The 21549-nt window shown below is 42.7% G+C and overlaps 1 protein-coding gene across 2 annotated transcripts in view; it reads left to right on the top strand.

Annotated features, from left to right (window-relative positions):
• Window positions 1-2535: 2535 nt before the first annotated feature.
• Window positions 2536-21549, top strand: part of epha2b (eph receptor A2 b) — a 21788-nt gene continuing 2774 nt past the window's right edge. Inside the window, exons 1-15 of one of the 2 annotated variants that reach the window (XM_020612624.1) lie at window positions 2536-2769; window positions 3390-3469; window positions 4747-5395; window positions 16645-16800; window positions 17032-17391; window positions 17595-17725; window positions 17904-18075; window positions 18164-18260; window positions 18926-18981; window positions 19071-19196; window positions 19853-20038; window positions 20137-20198; window positions 20373-20582; window positions 20735-20884; window positions 21040-21233. In XM_020612624.1, the coding sequence (XP_020468280.1) occupies window positions 2679-2769; window positions 3390-3469; window positions 4747-5395; window positions 16645-16800; window positions 17032-17391; window positions 17595-17725; window positions 17904-18075; window positions 18164-18260; window positions 18926-18981; window positions 19071-19196; window positions 19853-20038; window positions 20137-20198; window positions 20373-20582; window positions 20735-20884; window positions 21040-21233 (2720 nt within the window). In that variant the 5' untranslated portion in view covers window positions 2536-2678. Of the gene's footprint in view, window positions 2770-3389; window positions 3470-4746; window positions 5396-16644; window positions 16801-17031; window positions 17392-17594; window positions 17726-17903; window positions 18076-18160; window positions 18261-18925; window positions 18982-19070; window positions 19197-19852; window positions 20039-20136; window positions 20199-20372; window positions 20583-20734; window positions 20885-21039; window positions 21234-21549 lie in introns of both variants that reach the window. The other variant, XM_020612622.1, reaches the window with a different exon arrangement.

Here is a 21549-nt window from a genome sequence, read left to right as displayed (position 1 = left end):
GCATATTTAAATTTTTTTTTATAGTAATCACGATTTTTTCTTAAACTGTAAAGTGCTTGAACATCATTTTCTTCTACACTAGTAGCCTGATGTACCTTAGACCTGTTTCTAAATTCAACCTAAATCAGACAAGGCACTTGGAACTACTTTCTTATGCTAAGTTCTGAACGTAGCTGGATCAACAGGATCAAGTGTTGTCATAGTGGGGAGGTTATTTTCAGGAGATGGAAATGCTGGACTATAGAACTAATCAGACTAACAGATGAACCTATATCCTGTTCTCGCACATGCTGGCCTGGGCCTCACTTGGTGTGCAGTGTGCATGTGTGTATGTGTGGATACAATGGCCCTGCTGTTTTCCCACCCACTGCTGTTGCTGTAGTTGCCTTACACCTGTGCTTGGCAGCCCTCCCAGCACACCCCCAACACACACAGCCCCAATCTACCCAGGAGCCCACACACCCCAGCCCATTTTAGTTCTCAGGTTACATCCTGCATTAGCTCTTAGTGCTGCACTACAAAGAACAATGCATATTCAACAGGCTCACGAGCTCAGATAATGCACATATGGCTCCTGAGGCACTTGTTACCACTTCATATCAACATTGTAATGGACAATATCAAAGGTTTCCTCATTTCCCTGCTCTACTGCCCCCCTCCTAACACCACTCATCCTACCTGAACCCATATCTGAGCAGTCCTGCACTCCCTCTCCCGCTCATAACCAAAGATGAGGGTATGAAGTGAGAGGGCGTGAAGGTGGCTGTGGAGACAAGAGTGGGCAGGTGACTGGTTGGATTTTAGGGGTTCAAAGGCTCACAGAAAGTCGCCATGCTCTTCTACAGTTTGATGGGGCCTTTGTCAAAGTGGAGCCTCCAGAAGGCATAGGGGAGGGTGAGGAGGTTTGGAAAGGGAAGGGGGAGGAAGAGGGGGTGCAGACCTTTGTGACACAGCCTTGGTCAGCAGAAGCCTATCTCTTTTCCCGTAGTGTCAGCATCACAGGTGTGTGAACAACAATGCATGTGTGTATTTGAGAAAAAGACCCATGGCCAATCAATGACACACTGTATTATAATCGTGTATTGTGGTGACCAGGTTGGTGGTAAAAGGTAAATACTTTTGGCAATAAACTCTTAGGAACCAGCTGCAAACAGGTGGCTACAGCGTTGCGCGAGATGGGGGGTGTCAGTCGTGGGAAGCAAGCTGTAAAGCACAGCACCTCCTTGATCAACATTTTGCCATAATAACCCGGGGGCAACAAACAATGACAGTAAGACAGAAAAAGATTGACAGTGAATTCCATTCGGCACCAGTTGCTAGGAAAAGGACTTTTCTTAATTCCCCATATTCATACTGGACTCCCCTACTCCCGCTCCCACATACCCCCCTGAGACTGAATAACTAGATTAAATATTTTTTGTTGGTAATTTGACAACTGTGTGTCTGCAGGGGAGGCAGGGTGCAACATTTTTGGAATATTTCCCATTAATTATGATGGGCCAGCTGTATTCTTGTATTCAGAGTTACTATTATGCTTATATGAATACATCTCTCTCCGCTTGTCACAGTGATTCTACTCCTGTATGTGGGGATGCTCAGAACAAAGCGACTCCTGCTCCCTTTCCCTCCCCAGGCTCATTCAATATGGCAAACAGTTCTACATCAATACCATCATGCAAATAACTGTGGTGCCATGTAGGCACTGCTGCATCCAGCACTGGTGCCTTCAAATGCCCCCTACAAACTGTGCTTCTTTTAACTGTACTTCTTTTAGATTTAAGCAGAATGGCGAAGGTTGCTCCTTGAAAGTTACAGAAGAAAACACTATATGGGGGAAAGTTGAATGACTATTTTTTAATATCACTTGAGCTGTTTATTGTTATTGTTTTTATTAAATGGTGAATATCCTATTCTACAAATTGTCACAAGCTGGTGAAAACAACCCATCAGTTTCCTGGATTCCAAGATCACTTCTTCAAATAACTTGTTTTAATTTAAAATGATTTTGAAATGATAGAAAAGTAGTAAATTTATGCATTTTAGAAACTAGAACCAGTAAATGTTTGACATTTTTGCTTGATACTGTAGTCAAGCCAACTCAGATGTCTGAGGATCACAAATCACAAATTTGCCTCAAGGGGCTTTTATCTGTACAGCATACAGCATTCTCTGTTCTTAGTACACTAGTAATATATGACAAACAGTATAGTATCAAATATTAAACAAAGGTAGGTGAGCAGTAGTTGGTGAAAGGTTTTTCCACTATTGCAGTAAATGATCTCTAACTGTGCCTCACAAATATCAATGTATAACCCCTGTATTAATTTAAGAAATTACCATATCATGTCATATGCATTGCAGGTAAAATGCAGAAAATGACTGAATGAGAATTAATTAACACCTGATGATCTGCTCAATTGACACGCAGCAACTTTTCGGCCTGTGAGAGAATGTTCTTAATGTGAAATTCCGACAGTCCCTAAAGGTTGCTGAAGTTTCTCATGTGTTCCCACTCCCCTCCCCTGAAAAGCACACACCACACACCCACACACGCGCATTCCAGCAGGCGGAGTCGGTGACGTGCTGGCTCGTTTGTGAATGAGCTGCAGAGAGCAACGCTCACCTCCGAGTCTCAGAGGCGCAGCCAAGCCCGGGAGTGGAGGCGAAAAGTTTGCCAAATGGATTTCTTTGCTGCTTTCAGATCTTTATTATATTCATATGCACTCATTAACAGCATATTAATTAGGCCTACATTGCAAACTAAAGAAGGTGAGTGTCTGTTTTAAAAAAACTTTCTAAAAGTTGGTTACCTTAAACTTTTTGAACCTTTTAAAGTTTACTGAAGTGAAGCGCACAGCCATACGGGGAAACACCTTTAGGAAATCTGTAAAACCAGTAGACATAATTTCATACTATCGTGACAGCCGTGTAGCATCTCATAGTCTTATTGTAGGCAAATACTTTACCAGTGTAACATGTTTCTCGTTGAGGTTATAAAGCTGTTTTATCAAATGCGCGGAGCGTGTGGGCTGCTCGCCTGCTCTGTTCAGCTTCGTAACAAATGCAGGTGAATTCTGGAGAAAGTTTGTTGAGTTAAACACATTTTTTTTTAAGTTCTGGATCACGCTGTAGTCTTTCTTGTCTTTTGTATTGGTCTTCAATATACAGAGTTACTTTTGTTTTTACTTTATTTATTTAGATTCGCATTTATTTATTTGATTCGCACATAATCCTAACCAAGTTGAGCGTATTTCTAACTAATAATAAGGCTGTATAGGCTGTATCCTGTGTTTTTGAGAAATATGGTTTTAATTTAGTAAAGGCTTAACTTTTTTCTAATGAGTTTAAAGGCTCTTTCTTGTGTACTGACTGTTCTCATGTCTTCACAGAGGTTATTTTGGACATGAGGGCAGCGGGAGGTGAACTGGGCTGGTTGACATGGACCTCAGACCAGGGAAACAAGGTTGGGGTGAGTAACGCTCCCGTTCCTCCTCGGGGTCCCACGTTTTCTTCTGGAATCTGCCTTAGGATAAATCTACATGGAGAGAATGGCCTGGCTGAACTGAGATCTGCTGCTGTGAAATATTTGGCTGTTTGACTTGTGTGGTTAGCTGTTCACTAGGCCTTGTGTATACATGTCAGGTTTCTATCAAATCTGGCAGCTAGAGCCTTTTTGCTTGGGTATGGATTTGAGAAGGAGCCTTTAGATCCAATAAGGAGTTGCCTGCAGAACATGTCTGGGCTACAGTGAGTCTTGGGCAGACAGTAGCTGCTAGTGCCGAACTGGGAATACTTGTGGTTTCAAGGCTTCAGCCTCACAATTGTATGTTAGCGAGCAATTAAATTTTAAAGTTTGCAGCATGTGGATATCTCTTTGACAGTACACAGTACACAGGAGGCATGTGTGCCTTCTTTCATATTGCACTTTAAATGTAACTGACCAGCCAGGCTCACAGAAATTCACAGGTCTCATTTTCTGTGCTGATGACTCAAGTACATGTGCAGGCATGCTGTTCACAGTGACTCACCAACATCTCAAGGAGGTTTCATTTCTTAAAAATGTGTTTCATTTTCTGCACTAATAATGATCAGGTATTGTTATATTCATTAAGGTTTGTTGGAAACATTTTGGTGTGTATATTTTCTAATGTAACTACCAAGTCTTATAAGTCATAAAGGCACATAATAAAAATGTTTTCAGCTGTTTAATGGACGTGTTAGGTCTGCTGTTGTACATCAGGTTTATATGCAGAGCCACACACACACTCAGCCAACAAAGCACAGTAGCTACATACAGAGACCAAACCTTAAATCCTGCCCTTGTAGGTGCCAGTTGTTCATCAAGAACCAAGCTTATGTTAAAGTATCCTGTCGCTTTTTCAAAAATATTTGTGGCAGCAGTTAATATGCAAGCAGTAATACTATTTGGGGAAGATGCCAGCCATAACAATGGCTCATGAAAGAATGAATTGAAAATAATTGGGTATCTTTTCAATCTTAGTTATGCTTTCTCACAGAGTCCTTGAGGTTTGTTGTGTTGCATGCTATAAAGGGCAGTTCTCCATGTTACAGATGTATGTTATTGCATTGAGGGATTGCTAAAGTATGCAGGTGGAATAATTAGCAATGTGTATAACCACCTTTTATCCTTGCCTCTGCTATAGCTTTGGTTCAGCCCGGCATGGGGCTCCCCAGGGGTCAGTGTTAGTACCTCTAACCTTGTTGTTTTGTGTGTTTTTGTTTCAGTGGGAGGTTGCCCAGAAGACCCTGAATGGTTCTCAGTTATATACCTATTCTGTCTGTAATGTTGGGGAACGTGAGCAGGACAACTGGCTGCGTACGACCTTCATCCAGCGGCGTCCATCAGCTTCACGGGTTTTTGTTGAAATCCAGTTTATTGTACGTGATTGCAACTCTTTTGGTTCTGCCTCACTGACCTGCAAAGAAACTTTCAACCTCTTCACAACGGAGTCAGATGCAGATGTCGGGACTACCTTCCGCAAGGGCCAGTTTAAGAAAGTGGCAACCATAGCTCCTGATGAGATTACCATCATAAATAATGTGCGCATCAACACAGAGACACGAGTGGTGGAAAACCTTTCTAGAAAAGGCTTCTACTTGGCCTTTCAAGATATCGGAGCCTGTGTTGCTCTTCTCTCCGTCAGGGTCTACTACAAAACTTGTCCAGCCACAGTGAAGAGCCTTGCATCGTTCCCTGAGACTGTGGCTGGAGGTGAAAACCAGGCTCTTAGGGAAGTGAGTGGGGTGTGTGTGGATAACGCCATGAGTGAGGAGTTGCCTCGTATTTACTGCACTGTGGATGGGGAGTGGGTGGTGCCAGTTGGACAGTGCCAGTGCAAACCAGGCTATGAAGATGTTGAAGATGCATGTCAAGGTAAGTGTTTGAGTTTGGCAATTAAAGGGAAAGTTAAGGAAAACTAAAGTTAAAATACAGCAAAACCTATTATCTGTTTATTTTACTACTACCTTTTGGGTTATGGTGTTTAGCATTAAAGCCTTAATGCTGTTTGGAACCTACTTTTATACTTGTGAAACCTTTTTTTTAAATTAGTGCAAAAGAATGGCTTTTTTTTCTTCCCATCTAGATAACAATAGAACAGGTATATCTTAAAAACCATACATTTATACTTATCAAACCTGGACATAATTAAGAAGTAGGCCCCACTAATAGTTTAAAACTGAGTGTCAGGCTTGTGAAATGTTTATTCCGTTTTGTGAAAACGCACATATATATTTTCCATATAGGCCACATTGTAAAAGGTCTAGATCAAACACCATTACATGTAACAATGTCAAATCTGGACTGGATTATCCCAGAGAAACTAAAGACTCTTTAGTATGGTGGTTTTTTATGTTGAGTTAGTGCTTTGATTTTAAAGAATAAAGGTTTCAGAAATCTGACAGAATAAGAGCTGCACTGCATAGAGAATAGGTTACTCTGTGTTTTAAGTTTACTTTAAGTTTCCCCTTAAATGCTGAATCGGAAGCTGTGAGTTGGAAGTTAACTTCAGCATTGCGTGGGTGACCATGCATCTCTGGTACTTGTAAAGGTCTTGCTGCCACTGGCACTTCATCCAGCCTTGATGTAAACACACAGTGCAGTTCTCATGAAAGTGTGGCTCATAAAGAAACAAATTAGCATTAGTCACCATTTATCTTTATTTTAATTGCTATAGATTGTGGGGAAAAAAAGCCTGAATTGCAGTCTGTTATTATCATTGTTGATTGGAATTCTCCCCTGGGCTAACATAACTCCTCCGCAATGGAAAGAATGCTCGGGCCGACTTGTACATGTCCCGGCATCGTCCCTGACCTTGAACCAAGACCTGCAAAATTAAGGAAATGTGCTTTTGAGTTCCAGCTATGATTCTAGAATATTTAGTTCTACAGAAATGTTTGTACAAATGTAAAAACTGTTATAGTTTTTGTGTCAAAGGTTCAAGTTGGCCACTAAAAAAAGTTCTGAGCCCCTATTTATTTGTTCTTACTGGTTTAAGAACCAAAATTACCCAGTTCATTTAATTTTAGATCTGAAATCTAAAATCTTCTTTAAAGCTCAATTTGTAGCACAATAATAGGTACAAATCTTCTTCATGAATGATTTTAAAACCACATATTTAAGAGGTTATTTAATGGATGTTAAAGCTGTGCTTAAACATTTCACCTTTCATATTACTTATGTAACTTGCAGAGTACTGCATCAGGTGATTTCCTGCTCTTTCATTATCATCTGTTCTCTTATCTTGATATGGCTCAGCTATGTAGTCCAACAATAATCCTGTCCTTTGACTTTGTAATTACAGTGCAGTTGAGTTTTATGTCTTTCAAAGAAGGCTTTTATTGTTGTGAGAAGGGCTGACAGAGTGACTGAAAGCAATCAAAGAAGCCGGGAGTTTTACTGTACACTGATGGATTAGCATCTTCGAGGCGGGTGTGGGGGAGAGGAGAGGTGGCAGGAGGAAGCTTCTGATCCCCTCTGTCTTTGTTCATTTCAAGCAGAGGCCCTCCTCTGCATGTCTCTGCATCCATCTCTTCCTCTTACCCCTCTGCTTTCATGAATTTGCTGAGCCTCAGCTTTGGGGTGTCCTGTGCGACTCCAACAGTGTATGTGAACACACAACACAGGCATGCCAGCCTGGGCCTGCTGAGCTCTGTTTCATGACAGAACACCTACAGACTCCTGTCGGCCCAAAGCAATCCTCCTCCTCTGCTGCCTTCTCTCCTTTTTTTGCCACTCTCATTTTTATATGCACACATGCATGACCTGGAACACACTTACAGGTGTGAATAACCTTTAGTCACACTCTGGAACACACACCTCGGACTACAGTTGTAAATCTACGTGCAGCCTGCATTTTAATAGGTTTTCTTTCTCACTTAGTTTCCCTCCCATTGGCAACAGGCTGATAAAAGTGGTGAAGTTTTCTTTCAGTACATCATTTTTAGCTGCGTGAAAATGCCAGGTAAGACGTAGGGAGAAGGAGGAGGAAAGGCAGAAAGGAATGAGACAAAATTCATACAGAAGTGATGAAGAGGTTGTGTTTAGTGGAAGGGTGTGATTTTGAAAGCGGACAGGGGTGAGGGATGGGACATAAAAGTATGAGAACAATGAAGCGCTGTGTTTCGCCGCAAGGTCGGAGGAGCCCACCTCCACCACCGCTGCCTCTCCCCCTTGGTTGGTACATACTGATCAGTTTGCCGAGGAGGAGCCTCCCAGCATGACTCCAGACCTGTGGAATTCCCAGAGAGGGAAGAGTGGCTCCAGGCCCTCACATTAAAATTACTATTAAAAAAAAAAACTATAGAGATGAAGTCAAATGAAAGGTCAGAGACAGACAAGGGCAGTTGCAGATGAAGGTAGAAATGAATCACAGGGCTGAGGTGCAGGGCCAAGATGAATGATTCAAAGGGCTTTAAGTGGAATCTCATCCAGACACTCAGTTAATCATTCATCCAACGTCTTTCCTGTACCGCATGCTGGTCAGGGAGAAACCTCAAAACTTCACTTGTGGTGTTTTTTCTTACTTGGGTCAAAAGTTTCCATGTTCAGCCAAGTGATTGCTCAGTTTTATGGCAGTTTGGCCTCATGAGACCTGTTAAAGTAGAAGTTTGACTTTATCTGGCTTTTGTCTCCATCTCTTCATCAGCACAGCCGTGAGCTTAGAGATCACACGTCCCTCAAACTGCTCCTGGGATCTTTTTTCTTTAGGTTTTCTGGAAAGTTTCTGTAGGTGGTGCTTTTTCTCTGTCAGCTGTCATTGTTCACACTAACTACAGAGTCCTTCTTTTGGAAAAACAATCTCTAGAGATTAAACCCATCACTTTCTCTGCTGCAGAGACCTAACAGTGCATTTAGAGCAACAAATGTAAGCTTTTATGAACTGGCTGTAAATCATATCAGCCATAGGGAGGCACAGAAAGGGCTTTTAAAACACATAAGAATCAGAAATGGAGTAAATATCTTGAAAGCTGATCTTTGTGTTTATTAACACAGTCTTCACAAGATTGATGAGGACTTGATGTTTTTTCCATTGGTATTAATTACTTTGTTTATACTGTTTTTGTTATCTGTATGCCCAGCTTCCTTCTCTAGTGCTTTACCAGCTTATGCAGCACTATAAATCTAATGACATGTGATGATTTTTAACACTCCTTCTCAGGTGGAAGAAGTCCTGAAATCTTTTACCTAAGCCAATGTAAAAATACTCATTGAAATTTTCCCTTAGTGAAGGTACTGACATATCAGTAAATTCTATTTTAAATATCAAAACTAAAATTGTGCAGAATGGCTCCTATCTGAATCTTTTACACACACACGTATATATAAATGTACAATATAAGCAGCATTTTAATGTCATAGCTGCTTGAAGTGGAGATATTTGTATGTTGGTAATTTAATGGAAGATGAATTTTGAATGAAAACCCTTAATCTCTACTGTAACTGTATTAATTATAGTAAATAAAGTACAATATTCACTGTAAAGTAGCACAGTAGGAGTACAAAGCAGCATAAAATTGTACTTCAGCACAGTGCTGGGACAACACGGTGGATGCAGTTTCCACTGCGTCACTTTGTGTTGCATTTGGCACTTGCTTTAGATCAGTATGCCATACTCCTAGTCTTCTTTGTGGAACTACAAACATCCTTTTTTAAATTCAGGAAAAAAATCCTAACCTTTCCCCACTAATTAAGTGGTTGACTTTTAACACCGACAGCCGCTCTGCAAGTTGCAACTTGTGACTCACTGTTGACACTGACAGTTTTCTCCACTGCCCATCACGCCCTTCCTTACCTATAATTCTCTCTGACACAATATAACAGCGTACTATGTGTCACCCCACAAAGGACCACAGGCTGCCCTGGCTGCCTCAGGATTGTCTTTAATTGTACAGGTCCACACCACCTCAGCTGCTCTAAAGCCTCAACTAATATGGCTTAATCACACATTAAGGCCGTATTTGTAAAGGGACACACAGCGTGGAATATGTGGACCGCTGAGGGCGGCTTTGGCGTCTTGGAGAAAATCGCATCTTGGTGGAACAACTGTCCACCATGTTCCAGTAAATTATTATTCCTCTCGCCAAAAAGGTTCCAGTAAACTATTTTCTGTCTCCCCCTCCTTTCCATTCTGTCCATGTCTCCAAACTCATCCTCAGCTGACGTAACAAACAGTCGGTGACTAAGTTGTAGTTGTGACTGTGCGCTGTGGTGAATGATTTGTATGGGTAGTAATTGACTTGGGTGTGTTTGTGCTTTTTAAGTGAAGTAACTACTGGTTCTGCCTGCTTTTTTGCCTTTGTGAAATCCCATTTGTTGTCCTCTACCTCTCGCCCCGCATCCTCCATGTCCCTGAAGAGTTCTTCTATTTTAGCCTCGATTTTCTGCCTCTTGTCTTGTATTTATTTTATAGTTTCTTATCTCAACTCTAATTCCCATGACTGTTTTAAAGCCCTTATTGCAATTTACTCAAGACACAAACGCTGTTATCCCAACTGGTAAAACAAACTAGCAGAAAAAACAAAAGTTTTTCCCTCGTGTGTTGTGTTCTTGTTGCCTGTGAAATTACAGAGCGACTGTTATTTTTGGCTGGATTTTTGGCGCAGGTCATGAATATGACACCAATAGAGTTTAAACATCCCGTTTCACATGGCCCTGATGGAACTGTTTAGACTGTGTACAGTTAACTTCTCTGATAAATACATATCTCTGTGGCTGACTTGTAAAAATAAATAGAGGCTAAGATTGAACAATGCCAATCAGAGAGATTTTAATGGAGGAATACAGAGAAACAACAGGGTTTGTTCACATAGTGGTCAAAGCACAAACATTTAGCGAAGGTAACATGTAAACTTCAGATGTCAGCGTTTTTGTTGCTGAATTTTATGGTGGAAGTTAAGATTTGGATTGTTCTCTTGATAAAGTCCAACAAAAATGAGAGATTGAGTGTTTCATAGCAGTCTTTAAATCGTCTTGTACCTGCTTCATCATAATCAGCTCGAACCTTTTTAGATGAAGGTCTTGTGCAATTTCAGCTACTTTGACAGGGAGGATACAAAGAGACATGAGCATAGCACCACACCTCAGGATTTTAGGGATTTGACTTGGTTATCTTACAGTGGATTTCACATAATGGAATCATCTCACTCCTGCAGGATAATCCCCACCTGGAAAATTTCTACTCTACTGAATTTCCCTATGATCCTTGTTGCTTGACTCAGAAATAACAAAGCTCTAAGTCACCAGTAAAAAAAACTTGCAAATTATTGGACAGCACTACTCATTTAGATGCACAGGCTGGATATAACCTCGCATTTGCTTACTTTGTTCTCAGAAGCCACTACTTTGATTCTGTGGATTCCTCAGATCTCATGCCAAGGTAACGTCTGCTTCGCCGGCTGAACTTGAGGGAGCTGATTAGATAATGCAGGGACTCTGAAGGCACTTTTCAAGTGGTGTCATGCACTGCTATGTTGGGCCACGTTTGTAGTTAACAAAATACTGACAATTAGTGCGAGGAAGCTGGCAGCAAAGGTACTGTAAAGATTAGATTTGGTAGCCCTTATATGACTCCCTTAATATGGAGTGGAGTAAATCATACGGTTGTGGTTTAAAATATGTGATTAGTGTGATGGCTGAGCCTTTGAGGAATCAATGTGTAGCAACAAACCACTGGGTATCAACTATTATATAAGATATGTAATCTTTGAATGCACTTTGTACTGAAGCAAATAACATACTCATTTTGCTAGATTGTCTATAGTCAAGATTAATATGTCAGCTTGAATCCATACATGGTTTTCTTGTTTGCTCATAGTGTAAATGACAGAAAAAAGTGTGATGCGGACAGTGAACTGGCAGACATGTTTAAGGCTACATTTATTTATTTTTGGCTACTTGACAGCACAGCATCACATTTAAAGCCTTACAAAACTGATACAGTGATACTGATATAGAAGACCCAAGACAACCAGAACCCAAGTCCAATATTCCCTCATTTTCCAGCATTGGTGTGGCCTTCACCGACTCCAGAAAAAAAATCTCGATCTCCAGCTCTGTAGTTGTTAGCACTGGCTATCCGGCTAACTGCTAAGTTTTCATGAAAGCAAAGAAAACTGAATTGAGAAAAAGAGGTAAACAGTTCTGTAGAGTTGAGAAGATTTGTTATTAGGACTAGCTATTACAGTCCCTGAAGTTTCAGCACTACATGTGATTCACTCCCTCTCTGAGTGGACTTGTTGATTGTAGGTGACCAATAAGAGCCACCACTGCAACACATCATCAGTTACCCTGACGTTCCTGGGTGTTTCTGCCTTTTATCACAAGACACCCTCAGTCGAGGCTGGCTCACCAAAGGCTGATCCAGACCTGGGAGAAAATTAGGTGTCATCTTATCTGGGTGATACAGTTTCAAAAGTTGGCACTGGCTATTTCATTTTGGGGATATCACTACAACAGACACTTTTCACATAGCTAGTCATTTGATATATTGTAAATATAAAAGGTAAATATTTTAGATTTAGTAGATTTTTATTTTAAGCAAATGTAGCTTAGTTTGTTTATTTTTATTAACCAGTTTATTGAGTTTAAATGCCGTCTTCTCATTTAGTTTCTAAATGTCTGCCATTACTCAAACAACTGAGCCTCATCATTTTTTGGTTGTTTAGTGTGTGTGTGTTGTTGTGATGGGGATGTTGGGACATATTTCCTCTTGGTGGCATGCCTGAGTGTAGTAGAGGCTTATGTATCAGCATGTGTGTTGTTGTGGGGGACTCCGGAGCAATGTGAAGCACATTGTATTGTACTGCTGGTGTGTAAGGTCAGCACTTTCCTTCCACCATATCAGTTAGTCACTCACCCACCCACCCTTCACTGCTAACAGGACGAGCCCACAGCGGAAACCGGAGGTCACCTAATCCCTCTGTGACTCCCCGACTTGTTGGCTCAGGGCTTTCTATTGTTGCTCCATGCGGAGTGGCCTCACTCAGCTACTCTCAATTATGTTGTCCTGCTTGAAAACTCATTTTGTTTATTGGTGCATTTGGTCTCATTTTGGCTCTTTCTCCTAACCTGGAAGCATCCAGTGGGTGACCTGTTGGCTTGGTGTAGTAAAATGGTGTTGTGTTTGCCACCAGGCTGTCTGGATTTGACCAGTAACATGGAAAAACGTGGCCAAATGACTACGACTGTGGCCTCTAGAAGCTGTCTGTGCCTTTCACATCAGATGGGATTGGTTTCTACATTACTTTAGAACATGTTGAGCATGTTTTGTGCCTACTTGACCCTGCTTTTCAGTCCCTGTATCCCTCCTCCTGTGATCCTGAGTAGGCAGAGGGAGTGAGAAAGGGGATCCGGGAATTTATTGTGTTTGTTAACAACCTCAGATGAAAGCCTGCATGCAATTGTAAAACAGATGTCTACTCCCCCCTGCTCCCCCCACCCCACCATACCTCAGTGACCCCTGGTTCATGTTACTGGCTCACCTCCCCCATCAGAGACCCTCATTGTTCCACCAAAGCCTGACTCCCCCAGAATGCTAATGACATGTTGTCACCCTGCATACAAACAAAATGACATGACATATTGCAATTATGGGTCTGACCAACTCAGGAATGAAAATAGGGGTGTGGGGGATGGGATGAGGGTACAAACAAAGCAAAGACTCTCTTGCCTCCAGATAAATTTGGAGAGCTGATAAAGATCTAGGCATGTATTTATTTCATATAGATTTCTTTTTCCAAGATGCTTTATTTTTGTTCACTGGCCATAAGTCTGAATTTAACCTCCTCCTCATGTCAAGCCACTGGTGGTGGCTGCAACTCTTTTTCCCTTCTCCTCCTCCTCATGAGCATGTGTTTGTTTTACTTGGCCACTGACTCCATGTAAGCCATGCACAGTTTAACTCACAACTACCCTGAGGCAGACATGACCTTTCCGCCTTTTAAAAGCCCAGCACCGGACTCGATTGTGGGGGGCCCCCTACCACTTATTCCTCCAGTCCTGAGGGTGATTTCTGTTGTCAAGCCACGATTTTACCCAGTCATCCATCTATCCAACCAGCCATTCATCACTGTCACCATCTCATCCATCTAAAATTCTGCCGACAAATCAGGGGGCCCCTGGGGCCAGAGCCACTCGGGCTCCCATAATGTAACAGGCCCCTGCACTCACTCTCAATAAACAAACACAGAGCCACTCGAGGTGCATGAGGCCTCTCAAATGGCAAACAGTTTCGTGCTTTGCAGCAATAGGAAGGGAAAAAGTGGCTGGTCTAAGTTTGTCAGATGTTTCGACTCAAAGAGGCTGAGAGACTTGTTTATGAGAGGGAAAGTGCTCATTTCAGGAGCCCCTCCCTTGGGTCTAGTGCCCGCGTTCATGTCGGGTCAACATGCTTTGGCTTCCTTTTTGTTTATTATTCTGTCTCAAGACTGGTAGTCTCAGCACTGGTTCTTCTCTTGATCATGCTCCCCTGTGTTTTCATGCTTTGATTGGCTGCTTTAGGAAGGAAGGCTGCATCAGCCTCACACTTCCTGCTTCCTCTTGTGCCCAGCAACAATCCAAAGTCCCCGCTCCACCTTCCCCAAGCAGGAAGTTTCCTTTCACTGGACTCTGCTCTTGTGTTGAGGAATCCTCTTTGTTAAATGCCTCAGCAGAGAGTCATTTAGTTTCATTTACTGTCAGTGTGACTCATAATGTTCAAAATACACAAATGCATTTACCTTTAAAATAGAGAACAGGGTTGAAGCTGAAGCAGCAGTGAGGGCACTGTGCTACAAGCTGCTACAAGCCTATTGGGTGGTGTGCACTGGAATGCATCTTGATTACAGACATGGCTCCCAGTATAAGCCCATCATCTCCACAGGCCTGACCACGATGCATAGTGATGCCTCTTTTTGGCACTGTAGCGCCAAAAAAGAGGCTAGTCCTTCTCTATTCAATCGCCATGTGGCATTTCAACTACTCCCATCTGCAGTGCTTGTGTGTATGTGTGTGTTTGTATGTTTTTTTCTTTCAGCACTTGAATGGCATGGCATTCTACTTGCCTGCTGGTCAGTGGTGAATAGCAATGTTAATGGGTTAGCTGGGAGGCTTTTTAGTGAGGTTTGGGAGGAGAGAAAGGAGCGGAGGAAGGAATTTGGGGATTATGAGGAGGAGAGGTAGGGGTATGAATTGGGGTTTGAGGCAGCAGCTGTTCCGCCTTCTCAATGGAAGAGTTCAACCTGGTCTGTCTTTTTTCTTTCTCCTCTTTTTTGCTTCAGTCCTCAGCAGGATACAGTATTTCTCTCTTCCTTTCATGAACCTTTTGTTCCTCCATACCACCTCTCTTCTGCCTGTCCTGTCCTCGGCCTTGTTCGTGTTAATGAGTAGCAGTAGCTGTTAGTGAAACAGCTGGTCAGAGAAGAGATGCTGTTTTGAGAGGAGGATTGAGTCAAGTGACATGCAGGCCTATTGGACAAACTTATAAATTCTGCTCATGCTGAGTATGGTTCTTTGTATCATTGCTGTCATGCTCTTTACTTAATACACACCACTTCACAGCACCTCCACAACTCGGTGAACCACAGTGATAGGAAAAGGCAGAACCGAGTCAAAGTGAGCATCGTGGTCAGTCGAGTAAATCCCCTTTATGACTTAAATGGAGTGGGACCCATGTGCAGACCTGTTGTGTGTGTGTGTGTGTGTGTGTGGTCACTTGTGGCTTCCAAATGCATTTCATTCAGCTGAACCACAGTGAAAGGTCGCCATAGACAGAGACAGTATCTCTGAGTGAATCTGATATTCTCTTTGTCCTTGGCTCTGCTTTACAGCTCACCTCTTTTGGACTCTGGTGTTTACATTGCCTGTCTGCCTTTCTTTGCTTCTTCCTGGTCACTGGTGTGGACTTTTGTCTCTTGCTATGCATGCTTCATTTCACTTGGCTATCATGTCCTCTTTCTACCTTGCCTGATCAGTCTCCTGCAATGATCTTCTTTATTTCCATTCTTTTATTCTTCTCTCACTTTCCTCTATCTTCTGTTGCCCTTTGGCCTACATGTTGCCTCTCACTGGCGTTGTCAGCATCTTATGACATCTGTCATGAGCTATTTAAACCTCCAAGGCAAATTTCTTCAAGGAAAGGAAGGAAACTTATGTACACTGTATAAATGTATGTGTGTGTGTGGCTGAACTGACTTACCAGAAGGACAGGAACAGGTGACAGGCAGCAGACATAATCCCTCTTCTGATGTCAGATTTACCCATGTGTTCACGGGTGTGCTTTGCATACATGTATGTGTATTTTGTGCATATATATGGGTTGGTGTGTGTGTGCATTGTACACATGAATGTGTGTGTCTGTGCATGAATGTATGAGGCATGAGGATGTGAGAAGCAGCCGCTGGAATGCTCTTGCAGAGTTAACTGGGTGCCGTATCATTTTTATTCTCCTTTATGGCATGCACTCTGACAAATTTCACACTATATTAAGTTCATGTTTCACCACCGCTACACACAGCTGAACTCTCTACCTGCATTTCTTTATTCCAAGTTGGATGTGTAAAATTAGGTGTCACCCTATCTAGGTGATACAGTTTCAAAAGTTGGCATAAGAATTAATTGACTGCTGAGTACAAACAGATGCCTTTCATTCAGGCTGCTTCACTTCTAATTCTTGGCACTTTTTTGATTTGGTTTTCTTTTGTTTTGTATTATTGTACTGAAGACATGCTTACTCTCGTGGAATGTGGGATGACTGGTTGTGTTTGTTGGGAGAGAGACAGTAACAGCAGGGGGGTATGTGGTTGGTGGTACTGGCTAGGCAGGGAGTCTGCATTTTTGTTTCAGGGCTGGGCTCATGAGCAGTGTCTTAGCTGGAATGGACAATGTTTTTATGAGTAGTCAACACTGTGCACAGTCTTGCCTCTGTTTTTCCTTCCATATTTCTGACCTTTACCTTGACATAAAAACACGTCCCACTCAACCTTGCGGACTTGCACACAAGGTGAAAAGTTCACACCATTACTGAGCTTTCAAAAGGGGCTTGATTGATCTGGAGGAGCTGGTTATGTGCTGTGTCATATGACGTTGCCTGGTGTCACTGTTGACCTTGTTCACCTCCACTTGCAAATGTCTTCTAATGTTTGCAGAGTGTCAGCCTGGCTTCTTCAAAGCTGCAGCATCCGGTGACAAGTGTGAGCCATGTCCTGCCAACACCCAGAAGCTGGACTCTGGTGCCCTGTTTTGTCCTTGCATGGAAGGTTTCTATCGTGCCCCAAATGATCCCCCTGCTGGACCCTGTTCAGGTAACAAGTCCTCTTGATAGCTAATGGGAACCTTGCTTTAAGCTAAATTATTATGGTTGCAATTTTTTTTCTGAATTTGATTTCTGGTTTCCTGACTTTGAGGACATCCCTTAAAATTCAAAACCTAACTCATTTTAGACTCTATTGTTGCTTTCATGTCATTTTGCTTCCTGTGGTTCCCCTCTTTCCTTTTTCTGTCTAACAAACTCTTTCCAAATCTGTGTACATCAGGCCCTCCGTCTGCCCCACAAGACCTCATGGCCACCACTAGCCAGCTCTCCGCAGGAAAACTTATCCTCTACTGGAACCCACCAGAAGACACTGGAGGTCGAACTGACATCACATACAGTGTTGAATGCCAGCGCTGTGAGGGTAATGTGTGCCAGCCCTGTGGAGAGAAAATCCGATATGAGCCGGCCAGTGTGGGTCTGACTGACACCAGGGTTTTAGTGAGTGAGCTGGACGCTCACCTCAACTACACGTTCACAGTGGAGGCACAAAGCGGTGTGTCACAGTTTGTTAGTCAGGCAATGCCACGGACTTATAGACCGCCATCCAGCAGTTCTCTGACTACATCGCTGCACTACACAGGTGAGTGCTGTATATGGCAGTGGAGTGACACCATCTGTGCTGCAGTAATGACAAATGCTATCTGTGAGGCAGTGGCACTCAGCAAGTTGAATCGTGCTGCAGGAGTGCACTGAGCTCACAGATTTTATCAGTGGAGTGCAGCTGTATTCTTTTTTTGAGGTTTTCACATCTCTCTCTCATATATTTCTCATCTCTGTCCTTAGATCCCCCCACGATCACCTCTATGCGACTGCTGGAGAGGACCCCCACCAGCTTGTCCCTTTCCTGGGATGTATCCCCCCGCCCACGGGTCCAACCCCATCCCATTCGCTATGAAGTTATCTACCGCAAGAAAGTACGTCATTCTGTGTGTTGAAATATACTTGAAAGAGTTTTATTCTGCACTTATCACTATAAATTTTAAGGAAACTGATATCATGGTGCTGGCCATGGTAAAACTGAATGTGTATCCTCCATGATCAACACTTAACACTTTTTTTTCCCTCTCTGGCCTCCTTTCCTCTGTCTGACAGAATGATAACTTGAATATGCATACCTACAGTGTGCTCGTACTCGAGAATACGTCTGTACAGATCAAGAATCTGGCCCCGGACACAGCCTACCTGATCAAAGTGCAGACCCTCGGCAGCAATAGTAGCCCTGGAGGCTCCAGCCTGGAGGAACAGTTTGAGACCTCTCCTGGAGGTACAGAAGAGAGCAGCTGTATAAAAAGTTTTACTAACTTTGTTCAAGAACAGGATTTCTCTGATCCGTGTCTTTACTTGTTCAGAAGGCCTTACTCAAAGCAACATGGCAGTCATCTTCGGTGCAACAGTTGGAGGAGTGGCCATTTTGCTCATAGTGGCCGTGGTCCTGTTTCTACGCAGACGGTCAGTAACTGCCTCCCCTCAGGTGTCCTCTCTGTCTCTCTGTCCTGTGAATCAGTTGGAATACACCCTCCTTCACTGGTTTCCTCCCTCATTCTTCTGCTCTTTCTTTGTGGGGGCTCCAAATGGCCTTTCCATTCAATCTCCTCACCTCTCTTTCTCTTTTCCTTTAGCCAACTTTCTCTTTCTCCTTATCTGTGTTGCAGCACTCTCTAGAGAAGAATTTGTGTTGAATGTGCCTTGTCATCACTGAATGGTTAGTTCTAGTAAGTGCCGGGACCTTTGAAAGGAAATTGGTCCAGAGTGGTACATTGTTGTTGATAAGAGGCGCTTGGTTCTTTCTGTACAAGACTTTGAAAAGGTGACCTGGGCCTGTACTGTAGCAGACTGTGACCCATCTGTTCACCTTCTTCCCGCCTGCTTGTCTGTCTTTCAGTTTCTGAATCAGGTTGGCAAACATAGTCTATCATTAGCGTTTATCAAAGGGCCGCCTCTCTTTGAATGGAAGCATTGCGCCAGTGTCTGAATCTTTTGAAAGCTTTAACACGTCTAGAAATGTCTGGTTACAAAGGTTGCTATGTGCTAATGATATTAAAGCAGACAGATGATATAGTTATTTGTTTTTGCAAGTAGAATAATTTGCACATGGGGTTCATTTTTTAACTCAGGAAAAGAAACTCTCACACCAGGCAAGGACCAGAGGACACCTACTTCTCCAACTCAGGTAGAAAAAAATATCTTATTTATCTCTCTTTCTCTTTTATTTATTTTATTAATTTATAAGGTACAGCATTTTATTTCTTTTTCTCACAGAGCAATTGAAACCTCTGAAGACCTACGTGGATCCACATACATATGAGGACCCTAACACAGCTGTCCTGAAATTTGCTACTGAAATCCACCCCAGCCACGTAACCAAACAGAAAGTTATCGGAGCTGGTGAGTGGGGGTCCTGCTGAGGCAGTTTGCTGTGGGGCTTAACTTGCAGGATGCTGAAAGATTTTTCCAGCCCCTAAATTTGCTGCTCATATTGTTGTGTTTATTACATCTGAAGAGCCTGACTGACAGTGGTTAATTCAGCGAGATTAACGTCTATCTGGCTGAGTCCCAACACAAGTTGAGACATTATGTTGTGTGGCAACTCTTGGCTGCAGGTTCTTTGTGTTTTGGCTTAAGTTTATATGAACAATTAGATAAAGTGTCACAGAAGCAGTATGTGGAGGGATATCAGTTCATCTTTCTTTCATACAAGATTCATTAATTCCAGTGCGACCACCTGTACCCTTTGAACCAACAGTCTTTTTACAGCATACACCCCCTCTGCAGTTCCCACGACCATGCCCCCCCCTCATGTGACAGCTGATTCCCATGCTCCCACACCACAGGCCAGCTACCAATTACACAATATAGACTGCCTCTCTCAACACCCAGCCAGAACACACCTCTGTGAGAGAGCCTCAGGCAAAACGTCCTTATTTTCACGCTGTTGCGCAGTAAAGCCCTGCAGCTAGAAACCTAGGAAGGCAAATCAAATCCACATTCATTTGATATCCCTTTTTAAAATCAATTGTCCCATTGATGTTGTTTTCCTGCAGGGGAGTTCGGTGAGGTGTACCGTGGTATTCTGAAGGTACCAGGGAGGAAAGAGGTGGCGGTGGCTATCAAGACACTGAAGCCAGGCTACACGGAGAAACAAAGGAAGGATTTTCTGAGTGAGGCGTCCATCATGGGACAGTTCACCCACCAGAACATTATTCGACTGGAGGGGGTGGTCACCAAATGTAAGGATTTCTGTGAATATTGATACTCTTTCAACTTTTAGCATTATTTTCTTTCCTGTTTCAGGCACCTGATTTGTTTTGTTTTTATGTGTGTGTAGTTAAGCATGCCATGATTGTGACTGAATACGTGGAGAATGGAGCACTGGACAGGTACCTTAGGGTAAGTCCACCATATACCATTTTTGCTAATGGAAATATTTCCTAATATGACTATTATACACAGTGATGATACACAATATTGGCAAACTGAAATTCTGTGTCATAGAATCTGTTTTAATATTTTTGTACTATCATGTCTGTGTTTCCTTTTTGTTTTGCTTTTTTCTCCCTTCAGGACCATGATGGCGAGTTTTCCTCCTTCCAGCTGGTGGGCATGCTCCATGGCATTGCCGCAGGCATGAAGTACCTCTCGGAAATGAGCTATGTTCACCGTGATTTAGCTGCCCGCAACATCCTGGTCAATAACACCCTGGAGTGTAAAGTGTCAGACTTTGGCCTGTCTCGGGTGCTGGAGGATGATCCTGAGGGGACATACACCACAAGTGTATGTGGATATGGAACTTCTTGTTAGATTTAATCAAAAATATTCACCTCAGTCATCTAAAAGCGAGGTGTAGCATGGTGGTAGAAACATTAATTTTTAGATTCTTTATCATTGTTTTTTTGTCTTTAACTTGAAGCATTTTTCTTGAGCAGGGAGGTAAGATTCCCATTCGCTGGACAGCTCCAGAGGCAATCGCATACAGGAAGTTCACCTCGGCAAGCGATGTGTGGAGCTTTGGCATTGTCATGTGGGAAGTCATGGCTTTTGGTGAAAGGCCTTACTGGGACATGAGTAACCATGAGGTGAGTTCCAGTGTTAACATCAAGTTTACAGTTTGCACCGTTAACAGAGATTTTGCTGTTAGACCCAAGCTAACTTCCCATTCTTATTTTAAAACATGTCTTTAGAAATATCAAATTCTCCTAACAGCTCTAGTCACCTCATCAACTGCTTGCAGGTGATGAAAGCTATCAACGAAGCTTTTAGGCTGCCGGCGCCCATGGACTGCCCCTCAGCTGTTTACCAGCTCATGCTGCAGTGTTGGCTTCAGGATCGCTCCAAGAGGCCACGTTTCGGAGACATCGTCAGCCTGCTGGACAAGCTGCTGCGGAGCCCAGATTCCCTGAAGACCATTGCAGACTTTGACCCACGGTAAGATTCGCATATAGATTTACATATGACACTAAGAGACCCTAAAGTAGCTGCCACTGTCAGTAACTAGTTTTCCAAAGCAGCCCTGTAACCAAAACCTTTGTAATACAACTAGTATAGAATCCTTTTTACTCTCACGTCTCCTAAATCCTCTGTTTTTCCTTCTGGTTAATGGTCAGATTTTAAGTTAAGACTTAAATTAAGGCTTAAGATTTCACAGGTGTAAGACCTTTAGTGATTTACTGAAGACTGTCAAACAGGATAAACAACAAGTCTTAATTTCTCATGTGAAAATTCTGTGGCATGGCACTAAAAA

The sequence above is a fragment of the Monopterus albus genome, unplaced genomic scaffold (genome assembly GCF_001952655.1).
Source record: "Monopterus albus unplaced genomic scaffold, M_albus_1.0 scaffold126.1, whole genome shotgun sequence".
NCBI lineage: Eukaryota > Metazoa > Chordata > Actinopteri > Synbranchiformes > Synbranchidae > Monopterus > Monopterus albus.
This window is presented reverse-complemented; position numbering and strand designations above follow the sequence as displayed.